General features: G+C 47.8%; 1 protein-coding gene across 5 annotated transcripts in view; it reads right to left on the reverse strand.

Annotated features, from left to right (window-relative positions):
- Window positions 1-23,741, reverse strand: part of ALPL (alkaline phosphatase, biomineralization associated) — a 54,454-nt gene that overhangs the window by 14,450 nt on the left and 16,263 nt on the right. For 2 of the 5 annotated variants that reach the window (XM_031464280.2, XM_031464281.2), the window contains 2 exons: window positions 3,724-3,888; window positions 222-341 (listed from right to left, as the gene is read on the reverse strand). In XM_031464280.2, the coding sequence (XP_031320140.2) occupies window positions 222-341; window positions 3,724-3,784 (181 nt within the window). In that variant the 5' untranslated portion in view covers window positions 3,785-3,888. Of the gene's footprint in view, window positions 1-221; window positions 342-3,723; window positions 3,889-9,115; window positions 9,312-11,796; window positions 11,890-13,254; window positions 13,271-23,741 lie in introns of those variants that run through there. The other 3 variants (XM_010979817.3, XM_010979815.3, XM_010979816.3) reach the window with 3 other exon arrangements.

Consider the following 23,741-nt stretch of genomic DNA (forward strand, 5'->3'; position numbering starts at 1 on the left):
CCCTAGTTTGGTGCCAAGGCAGGCTGGGCAGTGGGCACCGGAGCATCACTAGGTGGCCCCTCTCCTCCTTCCCTCCCCAGACCATCAGGGTCCACAGCCTGGCCCCCCAGCCTCTTTAACACGCCCGCCCAGGGCCGCAGCCTCTTCAGTACAGCCCCATTCACCTCCACCCGGCTCCCTGGGCCCCCATCCAGCCCCTCCCTTGGGCCCCCAGGCCTCACCATCTCCCAGGAACATGATGACATTTTTAGCCACATTGGTGTTAAGATTCTGAAGCTTCAGGGCATTTTTCAGGGTCTGCTGAGCTTGGTCTCTCCAGTACTTGGGGTCTTTCTCTTTCTCTGTACAAACAGAGAGGTAGAGTTATTTGGGAGCAGGTGGGGGCAGCTTCCCATCCCCAGCCATTGAAGACATCCCAGCTTCTTATTCCTGAGAGCAGGGCTGCAAGCATAGGCCAGTCCAATCCTCCAAAAAAGCCTGTGGACCCTGCATCTTCTCCCCACGTCTAAGACCGGAGACACAAGGCTCAGAGACACCAAGCAACTCGCCCAAGGCCACACAGCTCTGGCAGACTCTGGCAGACACTGGCAGAGCTGGGCTTCACTCCAAAGCCCACGCTCTTTCCTTCCACCCAGCAGAGAGACACTGTGCTAAGGCAGCAAATGAATTGTGCTAGCACAATTAGAAGGGTAATGTTTAACCTATTCAAGAGAACAAACTACTTCCAACTGCAGGAGTCCCCAGATGTATCCAGCAATCAATTATAAACTGCTTGGCTTATTCATTAAAGTAGGCTCAGCAGCAACCTGACTCAGCCCCAGCCCTCTAGCAGGGCTGGAAAGCAAGACTTGCCTTTTGTTTAACATATCAAATTTAAAGGGGCCACCTACAATCTCACTCCTGCTGGGATAGATCAGCAAAGAAGACGTCCTGTGTCCCTAATCTTGAGAAAAACTGGAACCAGGAATGCCCCCTTTCTCTCTCTCTCCTCCCTGGGCCCAGCCAGCAGTCAATCGTCCAGCAGAAAGAACACTGTAGTGCCCGAAAGACCTCGATCAGAACCGCAGCTGGGCCAAGTCCCAGCTGTGTGCACAAGCCACCTCCCTGAGCCTCAGTTTCCTCCCCATCAGATGCGGTTGTCTATCTCTTCTTCTCAAGGTCCTCACGAGGACCGGATTAGATAAAGCCAGAGACACATCTGACCCCAGGAGGGGATCAACACCCTGCACCCCCAGCAATTCCAGCCCAGATCTGGAATCCCTTTTCCTTCCAAACAGAAGCCCAGGATCCCTGTCCACAGGGGTCAGGGTCCCTCCCACCATCTGCTGGGCTCTTCTCTGTACTTGGGCCCCATCAAACCTCCCCATTGGAGCACAGAAGCTTAGAGATGGGAGCTTCTTGGGGATTCTCTCTTTCCATGGCCCCCGCTGCATGGATGGGAAGGCCGAGGCCAGGAGAGGTGGGAGGGTCTTGTCCGAGGCCATGTTGCACGTTCGTGAGCTGAAGACACAGGCCTCATCCCTTGGCCCGGCTCAGGCCCACGTTGTGCAGGTGAGGAGCACGGCTCTCCTTCTTACACACGTGTGGTATCCAGGCACGTGTTCGCACACAGCGGGAGCTCCTTCACCTCCCCAGCTTTACAGGGTTATTTCCTCCACATTACAGAATGAGGAAACGGAGGGTCCTGAGATTGGAGCTGTAGCAGAACGGGAAACCCACACATCTTGGTGGCTGAGCTCCTGCCTCGGGCGAGCAGCATGGATAAGGAGCTGGAAGGAAGTGTTCTCCACCTCCAGCCTGGGATGCATCCACACTCTACTCCTCCCCCAAGAGGCCCCCACACACCCCGATCCCTTAGCCCACTGTCTGCACCCTGGCAGCCCCCAGTGCCAGCTCTCTCTTCTGAAGGAGTCTGCGAGCTCCGCAGTTTCAGATCTCACCACAGGCAGCACGGCTGAGGACCTGGAAAGAAGTGGTAAGCCTAGGGGTAAGCCCAGTCACTTCCTTCGACATGGCAGGGGTTGGGAGGGGCACAGGGAAGCCTTTGGCATCCCATGACTGAAAATGTTCGTTCCTAGATCTGGGTGGTGGTTACACCACCATGGGTATACAAATCGGTAAAAACTCATCAAACTATACATTTAAAATTCCTGCACTTTACTGTAAGTCACATCTAATCTTTTTTTAAAAAAAGGAAAAAAAAATCCACAATGTAACACCACTCCACACCCATCAGAATGGGAAAATGAAACAGATACAAAAAAAGTTGAATCTCTGAGTATTTGATAACCTTTCATTTCGTCACTTTTTCATCTTTTCACACTTCATCCATCTGCTCACCTTTCATCGAGGTAGGTTCTCAGTGCTGAGAAAGCAGGGACCCGGTCCCCAAGTGACCTTGGGCCCCCAAGGACACAAGAGGAAAGGCAACCAACGTGGGAGCAATGGCCTGGGAACCCAACAGCTCAGGTTCAGTTCCCAGGCTTGCTACTGACTTGCTGTGTGACCCGGAAGGGTCAGTCCCTTCTCTGCACCCCAATTTCCTTATCCATTGAAATATATTCCTCCTAAGAGTACCCACTCTCTGCCTGACACTGTGGCTGTCCCCTATAATTCCCACAACAACCCTAAGGAGGAGAAATTATCTCCACTGGGCAGATGGAGAAATTTAGGCTGGGGAGGGCAAGTGGGGACTTCGAGCCACTTAATGGACTGAGCCAAGGAGGGCTCCCCTCCTACAACAGATACTGAAAGATCAGCATGTAGGCCGTTCTCCCTTCTGAGAGAGATGGACCACACTCTGTCTATGGAGTGTGTGTCTACTGAGCACCCAACCCCCACACCTCGTGGCCTTTCTCTTGCCTTCTGAAACAGCCTTCACTCTATGAAGCATGTATCTCTCTAAATAAATCTGCTTTTACTCAAAAAAAAAAAAAAAAAAAAAAAAAAAAAAGCCCAGCATATAGCTTGAAAAAGGAAGAAAAGGGGAAAGAGAAATCCCTAGGAGGCAGAAATTAAGGCAGGAATTCAAAACCAGAAAGGTAAACAGGAGCCCCTTGGGATGTCAGACCAGATACAGGTTGAGGCTGAAACTGTTTTCAGGTGTATGTTTGCCTCGGAGCTCCGGTAGGGGTGGGAAAAAGTCAGTCATGGGAATTGTGAACTCAACTCTAAATCTGAGCCTGAATTTACAGTGTAGTGAGGTCTGAATTTATAGCGTAAGAACTGAAAACTGAGAAGTTAACATAAACACTCTGACAGAGTTAGTTGAAGAATCAAACACAACCCTGCACCATAGAAACACTCTCGTCTGAGTCTCCAATAGGGAACAAAACAAAAACAAAATGAAACTCCTGCTGAAGATGAGTTTACAAGCAAGAGTTACAAATATAAGGAAGTGTACTACCGTGAGGGAGAGTCAGCAAACAAAACCAGCAGGAGGCTTAACATTCTAAGAACTTGGAGAATAAGTTCTAGTTCAGATTCTTAGAGATAAGAGAGAATAGAAACCCCAATTAAAGAACAGGATAATATAAAGGGGAAAAAAGTGACCTTTCCAACACTAGCACATGCAATAGCAGAGCTAGGATTTCCTGCTCTGAACATTTGTTTCCAGCTCTTAAATACTTTGGATGGTTCTATAACCCTGGACACAGTTACTGCCCTCATCCTATCCCACCTGCACCAGGTCTCCCCTCCCTCTGCCCTTGTCCTCACTCCTACCTGGCACTAAGGAGTTGGTAAGGCAGGTGCCAATGGCCAGCACTAAGAGTGGTGAAATCATGGTGCACTCCAAGACCTGCCTTCTCTCTGGAGCCCAGAGGTACGATGGATGTGGGTGGGAGGGTGTGGGTTGCCAGTGGTCAGCAGTTAATTGATGTTCCAATCCTAGGGGGGGAAAAAAAAGACACGTGGGCCACAGCTCCAGGGTTCATTTGTTCATTCACTTATTCATTCATTCATTCATTATTTCTTGAGCACCTGTTACAGGACCAGGTATTGGGATGCAAAACCTAAGTGGTCCCTCCCTCGGGAAGCTTAATCACACGAACAGTTGTGCAGGAATAAATGAGTTCCAGGCTGCAAAGTGGTCCCTTCTCATTTCCCAAGTGAATTCCCACTTTTAATCCATCTGAAGCCCAGAACCTACCAGAGCTGTCTTTCTTTGGAGTGCTTCTCCAACTGCAGGGTGCATCAGAAGCTTCTAGAGGGTTTGCTGAAACAGATCTCAGCACCCTCCAGCCCTCGTCCAGAGACTGCATTTCTAACAAGCTCTCAGGCGCTGCTGCTGCAGCTGCGGGTTTGTGGACTCCACTTTGAGAAGCACTGTTCTCGGACATCAGTCTTCAGCCTTTAATTACCCACGCCCCAAGCACATTTAAAAAAAATACTATTAAAAAAAAAAAGACTGGAAGGAAATATACCAAAATGTTAACTATGGTTTTCTCTGGGCAGTAGGACTATGAATGCTTTTTCCTCTTGCTTTTAATTTTTTTTTTTTGGTCTAAATTGTCTAAAATAAGCTTGTATTAATGACTTAAGAATGTTTTTAAATTGTGGTCATCCTGTTAGGATCACAAGGGATAATCCTAATGGCAGCTGAAAAATGTACTAACCTTGTTGTGTATAAATGTTACCGGAAGAAGAGGAATTTTAAATGGCAAGCGTTTCACTGGGAAATGTTATTATTTCCACCAAAACTAAGATAAAAATGAAACAGCGGTGATGTGCAACATTCTACCATTAGGCAGAGGGTCGTGATAGATAAGAAACCACTCGAAAAAACGACCTTGATTCAACCTTAAAAACCTGCGTGGGGCACACCCATGCCCAGAGACCGGGTTCACGGGCCCTGCATCCCACAAAGCACCCAGAACGCACCAAATATGCCAACCAATTGGACACCCCTGTGCTTTTCTACTCCCTTCCTTGTCCACCTGGTTCCTTAAAAATCTGGGGTAGGGGGTGGGGAGGGGAGCACAGAAATTGAAAGGAAATAACCTTCATCTAATATCTACCAGCACTTAACTCTGACTGTTGGGATTTCAGATGACTTCCAATTTTTAAGTCTATTTTAGTTTCCAAACGTTTCTAAAGTAAATTTTAACATCAGGAAAAGAATGTTATTAAATTGATATACAGTATCAATACAATCATTGCATGGACTTCTCTGTTTTGAATGTAATTCCTTCCTGGCCCATCTCATCCACCACACTGGGTGCTTCTAACAGCAGGGACTTTGCCTTGTTTGTTTGTACTCTAGTGCTCAGCACAGCAAATATTTACTGAAAGCCTGTGCTCTAAGTGGAGGAGGTAGGGATCAATCACCCAAAAATATTCCCTCTGTCGGTGCAGAAAAGTCCAAGTGTTGGCAAGGAATTGGGACTACCAGAGTATCTGTTCACTGCTGGTGGAGTGGAGACTGGTACAACCACTTTGGAAAACTGGCAGCATCCACCAAGCTGACACCATCCATACACCCTCTGACCCATTCAGCGCCAGCAGAAGTATGCACGTGTGTGCACCAAAAGACACGTATAAGAATGTTCATAATGCCTCAAAACTGTGACCATCTTCAGCAGGATGAATACATACATTGTGTGGGTTCACAAGACAGAAATCTACATAACAATGAGAATGAAAGATTGACAACTCCATACACCAACATGGATGAATCCTGCAAAGCTAAGGCTGAGTAAGGAAGCCAACCCAAGAGCACATACAGTGTGAGTCCAATGATATAAAGTATAAAAGCCCAGTGGGGAGGGGCAGAATAAAGGCAGGGGGTTAAGAGGTACAAACTACTATGTATAAAATAAACTATTATGTATAAAATAAAATATGTATATTATGTATAAAATATTGTACAGCTCAGGGAATATAGCCAAAACTTTATAATCACTATAAACGGAGTATAACTTTTAAATTGTGAATCACTCTACTGTACACCTGTAACATATAATATTGTATGTCAACTACACTTTGATTAAAAAAATTTTTAATAAAGTATAAAAACCAACCAAGGGTGCTAGAAGACAGGATAAAGGCTGCACTCGGGGTAGGGGTTGGGGCACAGGGAAGGTACAAGGTGCTGATAAATTCTGTTGACTGCCCTGGGGCTAGTTACATGGGTGAGTTCAGTCTGAAAGTCCAACAAACTGTCAATTTAGGACATAGACATTTTGCTGTATGTATGTTACACTTTGATAAAATAAAAACACTATCCTCTGAGAGCTTATATAAACAATCCATAAAGGACATAGAAGAAATGTTCACCTTTTATAAAGGCTTTCACCATAATAACTTGTGCAGTAGACAGAGAGGGATGTATGAGCTCCTTTGTAGATGAGAAAAACAAGGCTCTGAAAGGAAAAATGACTTGTCCAAGGCTACAGAGAAGCAGGTAGCAGAGCAGAACTCTAACCACAGAGCTGCTGATTCCAGAATTAGCAACAAGGTTACCATGGTGACCCTTCCAAAGGTGGGGCTTCACGTTCACCAACTGTAGGATGAAGATTTTAAAATTTAACCCATGTATAGATTCATGTAACCTCTACCACAATTAGGATACAGAAGAGTTCTACCACCCCCAAAACTCTTGTGTGGTCTCTGTTTTCACAGAAGCTCCCCCATGCCTATACCTGGCAACCCCTGCTCTCTTCTCCATCACTATGGTTTCAGTTGATGTTGTATTAAATTTGTAGATCAATATGGGGAAGGTTTGCATCTCTGCAATGTTCAGGCTTCCAATCATGAACACAGTATGTCTCTGTGCATTTAGTTCTTGCAGTCTTCAGCATATAATCCTATACGTGTTTTGTTAGGTTTATACTGTTGTATTTCACTTTGGCGGGGAGCTATTATAATAGCATTGTTTTAAACTGTTCATTGCTAGTATATAGAAATAGAATTGATTTTTATGTTTTGCCCTTCTGTGACCTTGTTAAACTCACTGGTTCTAGTTTTGTGTGTATGTTTGTGGATTCTTCACCATCTTTGATGTAGCCAAACATGTCATTCACAAATAGGGACAATTTTAGTTCTTCCTATCCAATCTGTATGCTTTTTATTTCTTTTTCTTGCCTTATTGCACTGGCTAGGTCTTCTGGCACCATGTTGAATAGGAGAGGGAAGAGTGAACAACCTTGCCTTGTTCCTGATCTTCGAAGAGAAGAAGTCAGCCTTTCAGCATTTGGGGTGTTTTGAGGTATGAGATAGATTAGATTTGGTGGGGGAAAATCAGGAACGTAGTTTTGGACTTACTGAGTTTGAGGTGTTCTGTAGAAGTAGCGACATCAAATGGACAGTTGGATATAGGCATCTGGCATCTGGGAAAGAGGTCTTGACTAGAGGTATACACTTGGGGACCATGGGTATGTAGGTGACATTTAAAGCCTTAAAGAAACTTGACAAGATCATCTAAGAAGAGGGAATGAGGAATAGACAACTATGAGAAAAGACCTCAGAAAACCAGGAATTGAAAAGAATTTCTTTAACTTGATAAAAAGTTTATATAAGAAAAACCCTACAGAACCATCATATTTATTGGAGAAATTTTTGGCATATTCCCTTTAACGCCAGTTTATGATGATTATAAAGCTCTGGGGGCAACCTCTAGGTCCATAGCCTAGGGAAGGAAGTTGTAAAGAGTGATGGAGGCAGTATCTATGTGGTAGTGGTATTAAAACTAGAAGTTAAAACAGTAGCATGGATGGAGCTTAAAAACACAAGATTGCTGTACCCTGTATGTCAATGTAAACCACACTCCTATACACAACACGGCATAACTTGCAAGGACACTGATAAATTCAGCGTGGGGGCCTTTGGGGAGTTGGTGGGATTGGTACTGGGGAGCAGGGATGAAGGAGAAAATTAATAAATAAGATAACTGACCTCATGATATTACCCCCTGCAGTGAGAAATACAACTTACTCAACTTACTCAACTCTCTCTGAACCTCGGGTCCAAAACAAATACATAAATAAGGAAAAATAAAAGTGAAGGGGAGCCCCGGGAGATCTAAAGAGCTTATCCAGCCCTGCATGATTATTCTTACTTGTTTGCCTCTCTTTGTTAGCCTGACGCTTTGTGAGACTAAAGATCATCTTCCCCATCTCGTAATCCCCAACCCCATGCACATAGAAGCAGCTCAGTAAATGTTAACTTAATGAAAAGCCCCATGATTCAGGCTGGAATGCTCTGAATTTTGGCCCCAGGGATGCGGCATTGAGAAAGGCCTGTTCTGGAGACAAACAGGTACCTTCTCCCATTGCCTCCTCCTGGAAAGGAGGAAACCTAGGAAACCCTTCAGAAGCCAGAGTCTCCCCTGCTGGCTCCCCCTCTCGGCCCTTACCCCCACTCAGAGGCTCCAAGTCTGCTCTCTGGCAGCCCTGGGTGATGGGCTCCATGGGGCCCAGTCTGGGGCTCTGCAGGCCCCGGCTGCCCACCACCCTCTGCCAATGCCCTACCAGTTCAGAATGGTGCCTCCGGGTGTGTGCCAGCCCCATCGCTCCCCACCTCCCAGCCCAACCGTCTCTGCCAGGCTCCCAACTACGTGCCCTGATTATTCATGACAAGTGTGCAGAAGCCCTGGCTGGGCTCTGGCCCTGGAGGAGGAGCAGTGACTTGGCGGGTCAGGGGAGGGAGCAGAGGCTGGGCCTTGGCACTGAAGACTGACTCAGCATCCTGGGACAGAGGGCACCGGAGCCCCTTGGAGTGGGCAGAAAGCCAGTTCTGGACTGGGTCTCAAAAGGTCCAGGACAAACGACAGAATAATAGGACTGATAAAAAGCACTACCACTTCTTGGAGACTCACATTGTACCCAGCCCTGTGCTAACAACTGTTTACATCTGTGATCTCACTTAATCCTCACAAGTATTGTTAGCTTCTGTTCTACAGTCTAGGAAATTGAGCAAAGGATCTCAGCTCATCTACGGCCAAGTGCAACTGAACCCCAGGCTGACTCAACCTCCCTGGGCCTCGGTTTCCCCACCAAGGAGAGGGAGAGAGACTAGTGCCCATCCTCTCTCTATCCCACAGGAGCAAACAGAAGCCAGATAAAATTTAGGGCAGGAGACCTGGCAGGGGAGGGAGTTGGGCCAGGGTGAGTTCTACCTGAGTGGCCTGGCCAGGCGGCAGGTGAAGAAGCAGACCAGGCTGAAGGTCAGCGCCAAGAGGAGGAGGCTGAGGACCGTTGTGAGGACCACATCCAGGGTGGGGGACAGGAGAGCCATCCTGAGTGAACAGGGCCCCACGGAGCAGCCACGGCGCCCTGTACACAGTCACACTAGCCTTGGATGCTTGCGCCAAAGCAGGGTCAGTGGCCGTGACCTGGTTTTGTCCCCAGGGTTAATCTTTGGGGATTAGCCCAGGAGGGATGAAAGGGGAGGAGGGACAACCCACGAAGCTCCCCTCCCCCAGCCCAGTCTTTCTCAACCTGAGGCTTGTTCATTCATCTTTATTCATTCATTCTACATCCCCAAACATTTACTGAGTACCTGCTGGATACTTGGCTCTCTTCTAGGTGCTAAGGACTCAGTGGGGATCAGGACAGACCCCGTCTCTGTCCTCTTGGAGAGTCCTGACGGGCCACGGTAGGAAAAAGCACCTACTGTGTGCCAGTCATTGTGCTCGGCACCTTGTGGGATAAAAGCACAGAAGGAAAGGAAGCCCTAGCTGGGGCCAAGATTGTATTTCCCCCTGCAGCAGTGGCCACTCCATCCCATTTACAAGCCCAGGAGCTTGAGTCTGCGATGAACCAGCCAGAGGGGTGAACCCATACCTAGAATAAGAGGCACTGTTCATTAAAGTTTTTTTTATTTTTAATATAGTTTTTTATCGAGTTAAAGTCAGCTTACAATGTCGTGTCAATTTCTGGTGTACAGCACAATTCTTCAGTCAAGACACACTGTTCTTACTGAGCCACCAACTGTGTGCCAGGCCCCGTAGGAGCTAGGTACTAGCATCCCCACTCACAGATGAAGGACACCGAAGCTCAGAGGTGCAATGATGGAGTTGGAATTTGAACCTAGATCTGCCAGCTTCCACAGCTGGAACCCCAGCCCCTGCCCTATGTCAGAACTGGGACAGCACCAGCCCCGCAGGGCAGCAAGGAGGCCTCAGTCAAGTCTCAGCCAGGTGTTGGCCCAAAGCCAGCCATCACCAGAGGGTCAGCACACAAAGCTCCTGCCTGGAGGGGCCCTTTCTGCTTCCAAAGTGTCCCCTCCCCCTTTTCCATTCTCTCATGGGTTCCAACAACATCACATGAAGTCAGGATGGTGATTATGGTTCACTTCTTACAGATTCAGAAGCTGAGGCTCAGAGAGGTGAAGCCACTGGACACACACACAATCCGGAAGCCAACCCAGCTGCGTGCCTATGTGACCAGGCCTTTTCCAGTTACACTTCCTGCCTCCTGGGACACCTCAGATCCCATGGTACAAAGCACCCAAGGTTGGAGGGAGATGTTTTATCCTCTCGGTGCCAAGGAAGGGACCCTATTCCTGGCCCCAGAAATGCCACCAAGCTCACCATGAAAACAGGAAACCAGTCACATTACTCCATTAAACCTTTTTCTTTCTCACTTTGCATCAGATCCTCAAATTGCATCAGATCCTCACCACATCCTAGTGATACAGGCAAGGTGGGGTCAACAGCCTCATCAACAGATGGGGAGACAGAGGGTTATCAGGGAAGTCAGCTGACACACAGCCAGCAAATCTGGTCCAAGTCCTACCTCCATCACTTCCCAGCTGTGTGATGTTGGGTCACTCCCTGCATCTCTGAAGCCTGCTGCTTTATCAGTCTAACATTCATCTCCCATTCAGGAGAGCCCTAAGTCAGGCCAGGCGCAGAGTATGACATACCCCATCTCACCTGAATACTTATCACCAACACTGAGAGCTAGATACAGTTGTCCCCCTTTCCAGGTGAAGAAATAAAGACCCAGGGGGTGGTGGCAAGGATGACCCAGGGTCACGCAGATGGCAGGTCCTGAGCCAAGCCCTGCTCAGGACTCCACACGGGACCTACCCGGGGCCACCCCTGCTTCAGGCTGTCTCCACCACAGCTCACCCAGAGACCCTCCCCACCTCACTCAGCTCTCAGGCCTGAGACACCCTGAAAGGATCCCCCACTTACCAGCCTAATAAATTGATGTGAGACCCAAGGAGCCTCACCTGTGCTCACTAGCTGTAACTGGTGGGCCCAGGGGGACAGTTATTTGTCCTTGGGGAGTCCTGGTCTAGAGGTCACAGTCCAAGAATGTCTGGGCTGGGAAAGGTCCTTTGACTAGATTTTCCCAAATGCAACAGACCACAAAAATCACTTAGGGTGATTGTGAAAAAAGGCCCCAATCCCAAATGGTACCCAGGGAGATGTAAAGAGTAGGAAGTGTATGACGGAAATTTCTGGGGTGATGGACATATTCTTACAATGATCTAGGAGGCAGCCAGAAGTGTGTATATATGTAACAATCAATCCAGGGGCTAGTAACTCCCACCCTGCCTGTATCGTTAGGTGTAATAAGGATCTGATGAGATCTGAATTAAGGGAGTGTTGGGAAATAAAAGCTATCACGGTGATTGTATTCAAATTTTAAAAAAGATGAAAAAGACAAGCAACTGCTCCCTCCATTCATTCCTAGTTCCTCCATCCCAGACCTATTCAGTCAGGATCTCCTAGGGCAGGGCCTGGCAAGTTATTCTATGAACAGATTAGTTTGGGAAACATTGCCGTAGAGATTGGCCCATTGCCCAGATGGGAAGACTGAGGCCTAAAGAAGATGAAAGACTTACCCGGGGTCTCCCAGCTGCTACTCTCCATAGACACACACAGGGAACAATCAGAATCAGCCCGGAGCCAGTGCCTTCTGGGCTGTTAGCTGGGCCCTCTGGGCTCTTTTAAGGAGCTTTGACTGAAGAGAAAAGCTGAATGCTTCCTGTGCTTCCGGTGGGTGGGGGGAATGGGATGGGGATGGGAGGGGGTCCTGCAGCACCCAATTGGGCTGCAGCAGCTGCTCAGGGAGAGAGTGCGGTTAAAGATTAGTCCAGGAACATTTCAGCTGCAGGGTCAGAGAGAGGGGGAATGGAATCACTCTCTCAGCCAAGCCCAGTGTCTCTGGCAAGCCTTGCTGGCCAGGACTTTATTCATTCACTGACAGAAGCTATTTATGGCTGCCATAAAGCAGCCTCTGGGTAAAGGGCTCCGGAAAGAATCTGTGATGGTCAGAGTGGGCTGCAGGTCAGACCCAAGGAGGGACTTCTCCAGAGGGTGGTGGGCCAGGTGCTGGGATGGAGCAAGGCTCAGACCTCTAGCCACTGACAGCACCCCATCTCAGCAGATGGGGGAGTGCCCAGGGAGGCTTGCTGTCAGCCCTGCCTGCTGCCAAGCCGTTGCATCTTTAGGGCTCTGAGGAGATGCCAGCTGTCCCCTGAGCACCTCCAGCCTCAGCACCTCTGCACACTGCGTTCCCTTGTCTGGAACTGGTCTGGAATGTTCCCTGCTGTCCACCCGATAAAGTCCTTCCATCACCCTTCCCCCTCGACCTCAGCTCTGATAGGCTGCCCCCAACTCCCGCCACAGCCCAGATGATAGTAGTTACATGGCTTCTCCCCAAGCTCCCAGAACCCGGGTGCTAAAGACCTTGGTGGCATTTATCAGTCTTAGAGAATCGTGGGTGGTCACCTCCTCACCACGGCATGAGCTCCTAGAGGGCAGGGGTCTCACTCTGCAGATGGCGGATGGCGGCAGGGGCGCGGCCGGCAGAGCCCAGTGCACGGCCAGCCTGGCCGGGCAGGAATGCCCGGAGGTGGGTGGAAGCGTGGCGGGTCAATGGTGAGGCAGCTCAGCAGCAGGAAGAGTGAGCTCTGGAGCCAGGACTCCAGGTTCAGATCCTGCCTCTGCCAGGGACCCCACCCCCCTGTGCCTCAGGCTTCTCATCTGCAAAGTGGGAGAAGAATGGAAGCTCTAGGGTCGTTATAAGTATTATATGAGTTATTACCCAGAAAGGCTTAACACAGAGCCTGGGACATGGTAAGTGGGCAATGTATGTCACCCAGCAGCCATGATCACAGGGCAGGGAGGATGGACTGAGGGGCAAGTGGGCAGGTGAGGGGCTGGAGCTGAGAACCAACAGACCCGTCTCTGCCCACTCGGCCAGCAGCCCTTCACCCCTGGCCTCACCGCAGGCTGCCTGCCTGGAGGGCTCCACAAAGTCTTTCTAACTCCAAGGCTCTGAAAACCAAAAAGCTTACCTGGCTCCTGTGCACCTGCACTTGGCGGGGGCTGTTAATTGAGGGGTGGAGGTCCCAGTTCCTATAGACAAGGGGCACCATGTTTCCTGAGAGGACCAGGACTCACTCTCTCACACACATAAACACAAACATCCCATCAGGCAGCCTGGCGCTTTCTTTTCCTCTTGAAGGAGAAAGAGAGAGAGAACAACCAGGGCCAGCCCAGAAGGCTCCCTGGGGGCGGGGGCGGGGGTGGGGGTGGGGGTAGGGAGCTGGGCTGGAAGGATCCCGAATGTGCAAAAGCAAGGAGGCAGAAATGCAGTGTTTAGAGTATTTAGAGGCAGCTGGTGATAGAGGGCAGGGAGGCAGCCAGGACCGACCTCAGAGGGCTTTGCTCCCTCAGCTCAGCCTCTGGTCCGGAGCAGGTGCTTGGCATGCCCTGCCTCACTTACATGCCTCCTCGCCAGCCCATTTTGCAGGGAAGGACTCTGAAGCTCAAACGGTTGGCCCCTTGCCCAAGACCACACAGCAGAGCTGGAATCAGAAGCCCCAAGGGTCTCTGGGAGCCAAAGATTTCTCTGGGGCTCCCTGGGACGCCTGGACAGTCCTGATGCCACAAACTGGCTCTGTGGGCAGAGGACTGAAGCCAGTCAAGGTTCAGCTGGTGGGAGGAGAGCTGGCAGCAGGGAGGTGGGGGAGGGAGGTGGCAGGGCCCGGAGACAGCATGCCTGTGCCTGGGGTGGCTGGAGCGCACAGGCAGCGGAGGGTCAGGGATGGGCATACAGTCTCCCACCATCCCATGGACAGGACATGTTCTGTCCCAGACCACCTTGCTCTGGGACAAGCCTGCAAGCTGAGTGGAGTGGGGGTGGAGCACATGTTATGTGTCCCCGAGGAGATTGCCACCCCCTGCACTCGGGCACCTCACTCAGCAGTGCTTCAGCAGGAGCCCCTCTGGTACCAGGAGACGAAGCCATCCCATCCTTGCTCTCACAATGAACAACAAGAAAAGGAAGGCACAGAGAGGGTACACAACCTTCCCAGGGTCACACAGCAATCAACAGCAGGGAGGGGTCTCTTCACTAAACAGCTAAGATTTGAGGGGCTATTACCAGAGGCCCAAGGCAGTCTGTGAGGCACAGCATGGATGACAATGTCTTGGAATTCCAGACAACCATGATTTCTAGCAACTGAAAAGAATATTTCAAACTGAGACTATTCTAGAAATACCCTTATTTTACACACTGTCATTTGTATTCATTAATTAATAACAGCATACCTTTTCATAGCGCTTGCTAGGTGCCAGGCATTGTTCTAAACACTTTACCTATATTAACTCATTCAATATCCACAACAACCAATTAGACACGCACTATTATTATCTCCATTTTACGGGTGACAAAATGGAGAGTTAAGTATCTTGCCTAAGGTTGCACAACCAGTAAGTGACCAAGCCAGATTGCAAACTCACTTGTGGACATTTGTCTCCCAGGGCCAAGTGTAAACTAAAGCAGCCGGTAAGAGTGGAAACAAACCACATTTATTCTACATGCAATGCGTACATCGCATATTTGTAGATGAAAGGATTACACAAAGCTACCATTTGACTCATACTCACTTTTGCACTCTTCCCAAATGTAATTTTATTGTATATGCATCATAGCCATTGAGGGAGGCCTTCCTCTTACCCACCCCTTTATGCAAGAGCGGTGAGGTGATTTGCCGGAGGCCACACGTAAGAGAGTGGCCGAGAGTCACATCTAAGACTGAGTCCAAGTCCTTGATTTGCACCGCAGGTGGCCTGCCCTGCAGTGGGGACCACCTGGGACGTGCAGTGCGGGGAGGGGAGGACCTTGGCTGGAGACTGGGCTCCACTCCTCGACAGGATAGTGACCCTGGATACAACTCTCCTCCCCCACGAGCACCTACTCCAGCTGGTCCTCACGTGAGACACGGGACTACCATGGCTTTTCCCAGTCCCCGCCCCCAGTGCCCCACGAGCCCTGGCAGCCTTCCCCTAGGAGAGGAAACGTCTGTTCCACAGATGGCCCCACACAGGCCCTGTAGGAGGAGGCTGAGGCAGCTCTGGACTTCAGGGAAATAGGCCGTGCACTCGTAGCCTTCTGGGCCGCAGCCAACACAAGCAGTATCCCTGGGTGGCATGTGTTGCGTTTCTCGAATGCCCAGCTTGTGTCAGAACAGGGAGTACACGGATGTTCCCAGAGACAGGGGTCGCTGCCTTGGGCCCATGATAACAGTGCTCCTCCCCTTCCCAGAGAACCTTCCAGCCGGTGGAGGCTCCTGGCACTACTACACTTGATATTGACGGTGACCCCGGGAGGCCCAGGGCAGGGATGCGCCCCGACCCCTGGACAGGAAACATGGGCCCACGGAGGTGAGGGTCCCATGCAAGGGTGCACAGCTGAGCAGAGCTGCCATTGCTGACTGGCTTTGTGACCTTGGGCATGTCACTTCCCCTCTGGGCCTGTTTTCTCAGAGGTCCAATGGGGATAATCACAGTGAGGGCCTATATCACTAGAATTTCACAGCAAATAATGAGATAAAGGCCCAGGGCTGGGTCCGTATTAAACACTCAAAATAAATGTTAGCTAGTACTAGGAGTGGTAACAAGTTTGCCAGGCACTGTTCTAAGTGCTTTACAGGCATTATTTCGTCTAATCCTCACAGCACCATGTGGTAGGCGCTATCTTGCTCCCATTGTACAGAGAAGTTAAGTAACTTGGCCAGGATCACACAGCTGTTAACAGGACACTACGAAGAGGGGAGGGGAGAAACTCTTAATGAAGCACCTACTATGCGCTGGGTTCCAAGAACCCAGTGAGATGGGAATTATCAGCTCTGGGTCAGAAGAGAAAACTGAGGCTCAGAAAGGGGGAGGGAGGTGCAGGGTCACACAGCAACCACGTGGGAGAGCTGGGATGCAGGCCAGGCCTGTCTGGCTCCACATCCAGTGTGCTCGCTACCCCCATCCCAGTCACATGCCGGGACAACCTCCATCACTGTCACTATCACAAACGGCAGACCCCTGATGCCTTGGCCACCTCCGGAACAGGGAGCCCCACGTCAGTGTGCCACATGATCTCCCTCTGCCTCTGTGTGTGTGTGTGAGCACTGCAGGACTCCCATTGTGTGTGCCCAGCCCCGTGACCGGTCCTCACGTCAGGCTGCTCCCTCTGCCCTCAGACCAGCTCCATTTGGGCTTTCACATGATTGCAGCCTCCTCAGGACCTCTCGCATCTAGAATGGGTGCTCCCTCCTTAAAGGGAGGGGCTTCAGTCACATTGGCCCCCACCAGCCCTGGTCAGCCCGCCCTGGTTTATAATTTTACACAAAGAGGCTGAAATGGGTGGGGACAGCTCAGGGTTACAAGTCAGAGTCCTGACCAATTACTCAAGGGCCATTTTCTCATTGTAATGCAGGGATAATAAATGCCATTCTGCTTCCAGTATTGACTTCTTGGGAGGGAAGGAAATTTACAAACTGTAAAGTGCTATGCAGATGTTTCTATGGCTTTCTGCTTCCTCTTCTGATGACTGTAGTGGATATTTGCTGTAATTTTTGGCCACCCAGAATCCATCCCCCCTTCCTAACAATACCACAGTTTCCTTGGGAAAGGATCCTCTTCCTTTCCGCCTGTGGTTTGGGTAGGATTGATCCTACCCCCAGCAGCTCCAGGTGGCTCCTGATTGGCTTAAGCTGGAAGAACAGCTTATTGTGTTGTGAGGGTGTGGGCTGGTGGGGAGGGCACTGTGTGGAGCCTGAAGACAAAGCAAGCTCTCAGAAGGTGGAATAGAGAGATGCAGAGAATCTGAGTTTTTGATGACATTGCTTGAGCCCCTGGATGCAGCCATGCCTGAAGCCTGTCACTGAATATCCCAGTTACATGAGCTAATTAACTCCCCTTATTGTTTTCTTTGGATTTTCTGTTACTTACAACACAGAGTCTGATCTCAGAACTCCAGTTCAGCTAGTTTTTCTCAGTTCCTTACACTGTAAGCAACCACATCGTGTCACTCAGCCAGCTGTTTCTACCAAAGGAGAAAACTTACAAACAAGCTAAAGATGGGTCAGTAAATTTCAAGTGTGTGGTAAAATGAGGACAGTCAATACAAGTTAGGTTTTCTTGGAATCTACAAACTTGTAGAATTGTAGGAGGTCTTTGGGCAGGATTTGCCTAAAAGCCATACTGCATGCAGGACTCAGACCTTCCCTTTCCAATAGGTTGTTGTCAGTTGAGTTTAACAACTCCTTGGCCACCAGGTTCCAAGTATCTGCTGTGTGCCTGACCCTGGCTAAGGGCTACAGGTACAACCTCTGCCTTTGAGGCCCTTCAGTCTAATGATCATTGGTCACAACACACGTTATTACTGGATTTTACCCAAAGCCCTAGGAGGTTGGCATACAGTGAGATACTGCTACACCCATTTCACAGAGGAGGAGACAGAGACTCAGGGGCAGTGACTTGCCCAACATCTCTCTACTAAAGAGGGGTAGGGCCAGGGCCAGGCCAGGCCCTCACATCTGCCTGGCTCCAAACCCACTGTTTTTTTTCCCCTAGGCTTTTGGGGAGTCCAGGATGGTGCTGGGACTGTCATTTCTTTGAGGTAGTCTGCACCATGTAGGGGCAATCAGAATGTTTCAAAAAGCTAAAGAAAACAGGAAAGCCAAGTATCATGGGCTTCCTGTTTGCCCGAGGGTCTTGCCTCCATGAAAAGTCCAGCACTCAGGCCTATCCAGCTTTACTCTCCTAAGAGGCTCCCCTCTTACAGGCTGTGGCCAGACAGGGGCCAGCCGCCACCCTGAAATCCAGGCGCCAAATGCTTTCATGGGTAACACTTGGCACCCCAACTAAGCTGTCCTGGCCTCTCTGGTGTCTCTGCCTTGTATCTCTAAGATCCAAATGACACCACCTCAACATCCCCTGCGCACTAGGGTCTTCTCTAGATGTTATTCAATCAAACTTCCTTTGACCACTGTTTATTGAGCACCTACTAGATGCCAGAGGCTGTTCTAGGTGCTCAAATCCCTGCTGGCAGGGAGAGCAGGCAACAGGAAAACAGGTAAAATCAATAGGATGCCAGGTGGTGGAAAGTGAGATGGAGAAGAAAGGCAGGAAGGAGAGGCAGTGTTTGCAGTTTTAAATAGAGAGGTCAGAGAAGGTCTCACCAAGAAATCATCTTGCTGCAGCCGTGAAATAATCCCACACAGCTGAGAATGTGATTCCCAAATTGCAAATCAGGGAACTGAGGCTTCAGGATTAAATCGAGTCCACACATGCCAATCTAACCAGCCGTGGAACTGAGATGCTGGTGCGGGAGCCGAGGGGTGTTGGGCTCCCACAGGCCCTCTCCCCTAACTCTACCAAATGGTACTGGCAGCCCTCTTGCAGGCTCTGAGAGGTAAAGCCACATGTCCCAACCTGCAGGAGTACACGACGGCGCTGGGGTTCAGCCCCAGGGACACCCTCTGGGACTGCAAGACCAGCATCTGCTTCTGCGGGCTTCGCCCTCCAGCTTCACCTCTGGGCTTGTCGAATCTCAGTCCTCCTCTTTGCTGACTCTGTGTCCTCCAAGAGTACTGCTCTCTTTCCCAGAGCCCCTTTGGCTCCCTATCCCAGGTCATATGAGCCCCTAATTGTCCAATCCACCCTGGTTCTGCCTCCTCAATTAACTTCTGGCCCATCACTAAACCTGCATTTGCGTGAAACCTACAAAAGACATCCTGTGGACAGCCTAGGGCAGGCGGACAGCTGGAGTACATGTGTAAGGGGGAGGGGGGAACTTCTCACCGAGCTTTCTATCTGGATTTGTTCTGTAATCCCCCAAACCCCAGTCTAATCTTTCTGAACACTGTGGTGTAGTGGAAAGATCTTGGCCACAGAGGAGGTGAATATGGGGTTAAGTCCTGGCAATACGGCTTTGAAAGTGACTTTATGTCTGGAGTTGCAGGCTCCCTATCTGAAAAACAGGGTTCTTGCGAAGTTGTTTTAAAGATAAAGTGCAGTGGAGAGTATCTATTAAGCAATAAAATTATGTAGAATTTTAGAAAACATTTAGCAGAGTCCAGCAGCAGACAAACATCAAGAGTTTGTTGAGTGGAATGAAGTCTGTATAATGGTGAGCAACCACCACCAGCAGAACAACAGCTGCATTCATTGTGCTCTTACACTGAGGTAGGCACTCTTAGTATCAACCCTATTTTAGAGAAGAGAAAAAAAAGCACGGAGAGGGCTAAATAACTTGCCTGTGGTCACACAGCAGGCAAGTGGCAGAGTTGGGATTATGAACCCGAATTGTCCAACCCCGAAGTATAAGGTCTTAACTATTATGCTAGGTTAGGAAATGAGACTTTACGAGTTGAAATAACTGCTCATTGAAACACAGCGATTAAGTCTAGAACCTTCAATTGTAACCTCCGCACCAGCTTGTCAGAAGTGAAGGGGACTCTAGGAATAATCTAACCCAACACTTTCATTTTTTCCCAGCAGAAGCCTAAGGTCCAGAGAGGTAGTGTGACTTTCCTAAAATCACATAGTCAGTTAGTTGAACAAGACAAGCATCCTGGCTTCCAAACTCCAGAACCCCACGGCATCACTGAATATCACACTGACAATTAGAGGCCTTCAGGGAAGGAGTCCTCAGGATGGCATCAGAATTTTTCCAGCAGAAATGCAGCAAAGGCAGACTAAGCAGAGGGAACAGCCCATGCAAAGCTCTGGAGGCCATGAAGTCTTTTTTTTTTGGAGAATAGTGAGCTGTGAGGTGCATGCAAAGGTTGGGGCAGGAACAGATAAGGCTGGTTTTTCATATTAAGCCATATTTCATATTTCCACATGGTTCTTTTATTATTTAATATTTCTCTTATTCCATTTTATGTTACCAATATTTTTCCTTATTTCTTTTGTATGTTTCTAATGCTAATTTAAACCTCTTAGTCTATCTGTCCTAATGTCGTCGCTGACTCCAATGCTATCTCTAGTTGCTACTTTTCTTTTGAAGCCTTTGTGCTCTGGCTGGAGATGCGGTGGGGGTGAGTGTTTCTCTTAGAACTCACAGTGAGGGAAGACATATCGCTCCTGACCCCTCTTCCTCAAATCAACACCAGAGTAACAATAGAGCAAAAATAGAACCACTCATCCTAGGAAATCATGGAGAAAACGGAACCTCCTGGGGAGAAGGAAGGGGGTTTTAAACGTGTGTGCAGGGGTGGGGGGTGTGGATGCAGCCCCAGGAGCAGAGGCAGGGCTAGTCTTTAGGGGGTGGAGAATACTGTAGAAAAGAAAATCGGATTTGAGCTCTGCTCTTGCCTCTTTTGCATCAAGCCTTCCCCAGCACAAGCCCCCCGCCCTGCCACATGCCCATTTGCCCTAGAGAGACCAAGGCCAGCATTCTCACTTGGACACACGCAGCCCAGGAAGATGGCATGAGTGTCTGCCAGAGTGAATTCAGGGCAGTGCAGAATTCCAGAAATCAAGAGGGAACAGGCCTCCACAGTCACTCCACCATCCCTTCTCTTCCAGACCAGGAGGCTAGTGGATTCTGACCTAGGCAGACAGCCCCCTCCCCTGGCTGCTTCCTTCTAGGATCTGGAAAAAGAGGCTCAATCCTGTGCAGTTAGTTACTCGGGGAGGGGGACTGGCAATGTGCAGTCCAGTGAGGAACTATGTGGTTCTGGCGCCTGGGGGTCTCCACTCGGACTGTCATCTCCTTGGGCTCATCAGTGCTGACAGAGACTAGGGTCAGGCTTGGATTCTTACCCAGATATGCAGCACCAGACAGAACAGCTGAAACCCTCCGAGGAATGAGCTCACAGGTTAAAGAACAGGGAATCTGAGGAGTCCAATGATTTCAAAACAAACACAAACTGATTAGAGATACCACTGGAATTGTCCCTGTTCAACAGAAGGACTGAGAATTTAAAAATAAGCATTAGGAACACGGCAAGGAAATAAGGAAAGATATTAGTGATACAAAACAGAACATAAAAACGTTATGGGACCCAAGTGGAAATATTCTATGTGAAAAACTAGTCGAAATAACAGACATAACAGAATGAACTATAGAATGGATACCTCAGGAATGAAATAGGGAACTGGGGTATCAGATGGAGGAATATTTCCAGGAAGAAGCCAGGAAGGATTAAGAAATAGAAAATACGAACAAAAGGGTAAGACATCAGTAAAAAGTTAAAAACATCCACCTCAATCTTACTCCATTAATTTGAAATGGATTATAAATTTAATTATAAAAGCCAGAACCATAAAGCCTCTAGGAGAAAACATAAGCAGATATCTTTGCGACCTTAGGGTAGGCAAGGAGTCCCAACTTCACTAGAATTTTTTGATAAATGGGACTTCATCAAAATTTTAAATTTCTGCTCATCAAAAGATACCCTTAAGAAACTGAATAGACAAGATACATAATGGGAAAACTACGCACAGTATATAAGCTCACAAAGGACTTGTATCCAATAAATAAATAACTCCTAAAGTTGACAATAAAATGATTAACAACCCTGCCCGCCCAATGGGCAGGAGACTTAGCCACTTCAAAAAGAAAACATACAAATGACCAAGATTTCATGGTGTTTCACATCTTTAGTATCAGGTAAGTGAAAATTAGACCCGTTTAACACCCACCAGAATGACTAAAACCAAATCAAAATGATGTGCAAAATCAAATATTGGCAAGAATGTAGAAAAACGCGGAAGTCTTATATATTGCTCATTTGTTGTGTAATAGTGCAGTGACTTTGGAAAAGAGTCTGGCAGTTAACAATACACTTATCACATGATCCAGCAATTCCACTCTTAAGTATTTGTTCAAAAGAAATGAAAGTACACCTACTCAAAGATTCATTGGTTAAGTGTTAACAAGAGCTTTATTTATAATACCCCCAAACTGGAAACAGTTTAAATGTTCACTAATGGATGAATGAATAAACAATGGCAGTATATCAATACAGAGGAAAACCACTTAGCAAAAAAAGGAGAGAATTTTACTGAGGCAGCAAACATAGATGAATCTCAAAAACATTACGCTAAGTGAAAGAAGCCAGACATGGAAGAGTATCTGCTGTATGATTCCATTTATACGAAACTCTAGAAAAGACCAATGTATGGTAAAAGAAATTGGAATAACGATTGCAATTTGAGAGGGAAAATAAACCGAAAAGGGGTGTAACAGAACTTGCTAGAGAGATAGAATTTTTTTCTTTAATCTTATTTTGGGGTCATGGTTACAAGGTAATGTAATTTGCCAAAACACATTGAATTGAACACTTAAGATCTGTGCATTTTATTGAATGAAATTATACATCACCAAAAAAAAAAAAGAGATGGAAGTCTAAGTGTCAACATCTAGATGTTAGGAGTCCCAGGAGAGGTAAATAAATCAAGGGAGGAGATATTTGAAGATAACCTTGGAACTGAAGAAAGTGAACAAACACAGCTGGAAGGGGCCCCAAATACAACACACAGGACAGATAAGGAAAAATGCACACTTAGAAATATCAGAGTGAATATCAAAAGACAACAGAAACATTCTAAAAGTCTGGGGGAAAAATAACCCAATGGCTTGCAAAGGAATAAGTACCAAATTGAATTTACCAAAGTACCAAAGGAAAAGAATTTGAACTGAGAATTTTATATCAAGCTAAACTGTCATTCAAATGTTAAAGGCTTAAAAAAAATTAATAAAAAATAAAAAACCCAAACCCCAAAAATCACATTTCAATGGCTCAGGTTTATACAAAAAGACACCCCCACCCCCAAAGAAAAACAATTTTGAAGTAACTACTTCACTAACAGAAACAAATTCCACAGGTGACACTAAAGATATGTGGAAGCTAAGCAAATAGTAAGGTTTAATGTTTTTAAAAAATTCCCAGATCAAATAAAAGAACAAGACGATTCTATAAACTGAAAACTCCAGACAATCTCGACATGATGTTATGGCGGCTGAAGGACACGTTGGTGGAGTATAAGGGCTGAAAGGGAAGAGAGAACCCATGGGGTGTGAGAAAATGCTGATCTCGTCCTTGGAGGAAAAAGCTATAGCTAACAATTTTTTTTAAGTAATAAAACATTAAAGTGAAACAGAAAAAGCAAGATAAATTGAAATTAAAAAGTAGGGCAGTATAAACAAAATACACACACACATTCTTTTCAGGGACACTCAAGCATTTAAAAAAAAATTAATCACATACCAGGCCACAAAGCAAATCTCACATTTTAAATAACAGGTCTTCGCACAGCCCACATTTTCTGATTTTTAAGTTTCAAGCTAGTTTTTAAAAGAACAAACAATTCCTCATACACTTAGAGATTAAAAACACCCCTAAATAACTTATGGACCAAAGAAAAGTCATAGTAGAAATGAAACAGTACTTAGAACTGAATGATAATAAAACACTGTATATCAAAAATTGTGGAATGCAGCAAAGAAAGGCTAAAAATTGATGACCTAAGTGTCCAACTTAGGAAATCA

Source organism: Camelus dromedarius, chromosome 14 (assembly GCF_036321535.1).
Source record: "Camelus dromedarius isolate mCamDro1 chromosome 14, mCamDro1.pat, whole genome shotgun sequence".
In the NCBI taxonomy this organism is placed as follows: domain Eukaryota; kingdom Metazoa; phylum Chordata; class Mammalia; order Artiodactyla; family Camelidae; genus Camelus; species Camelus dromedarius.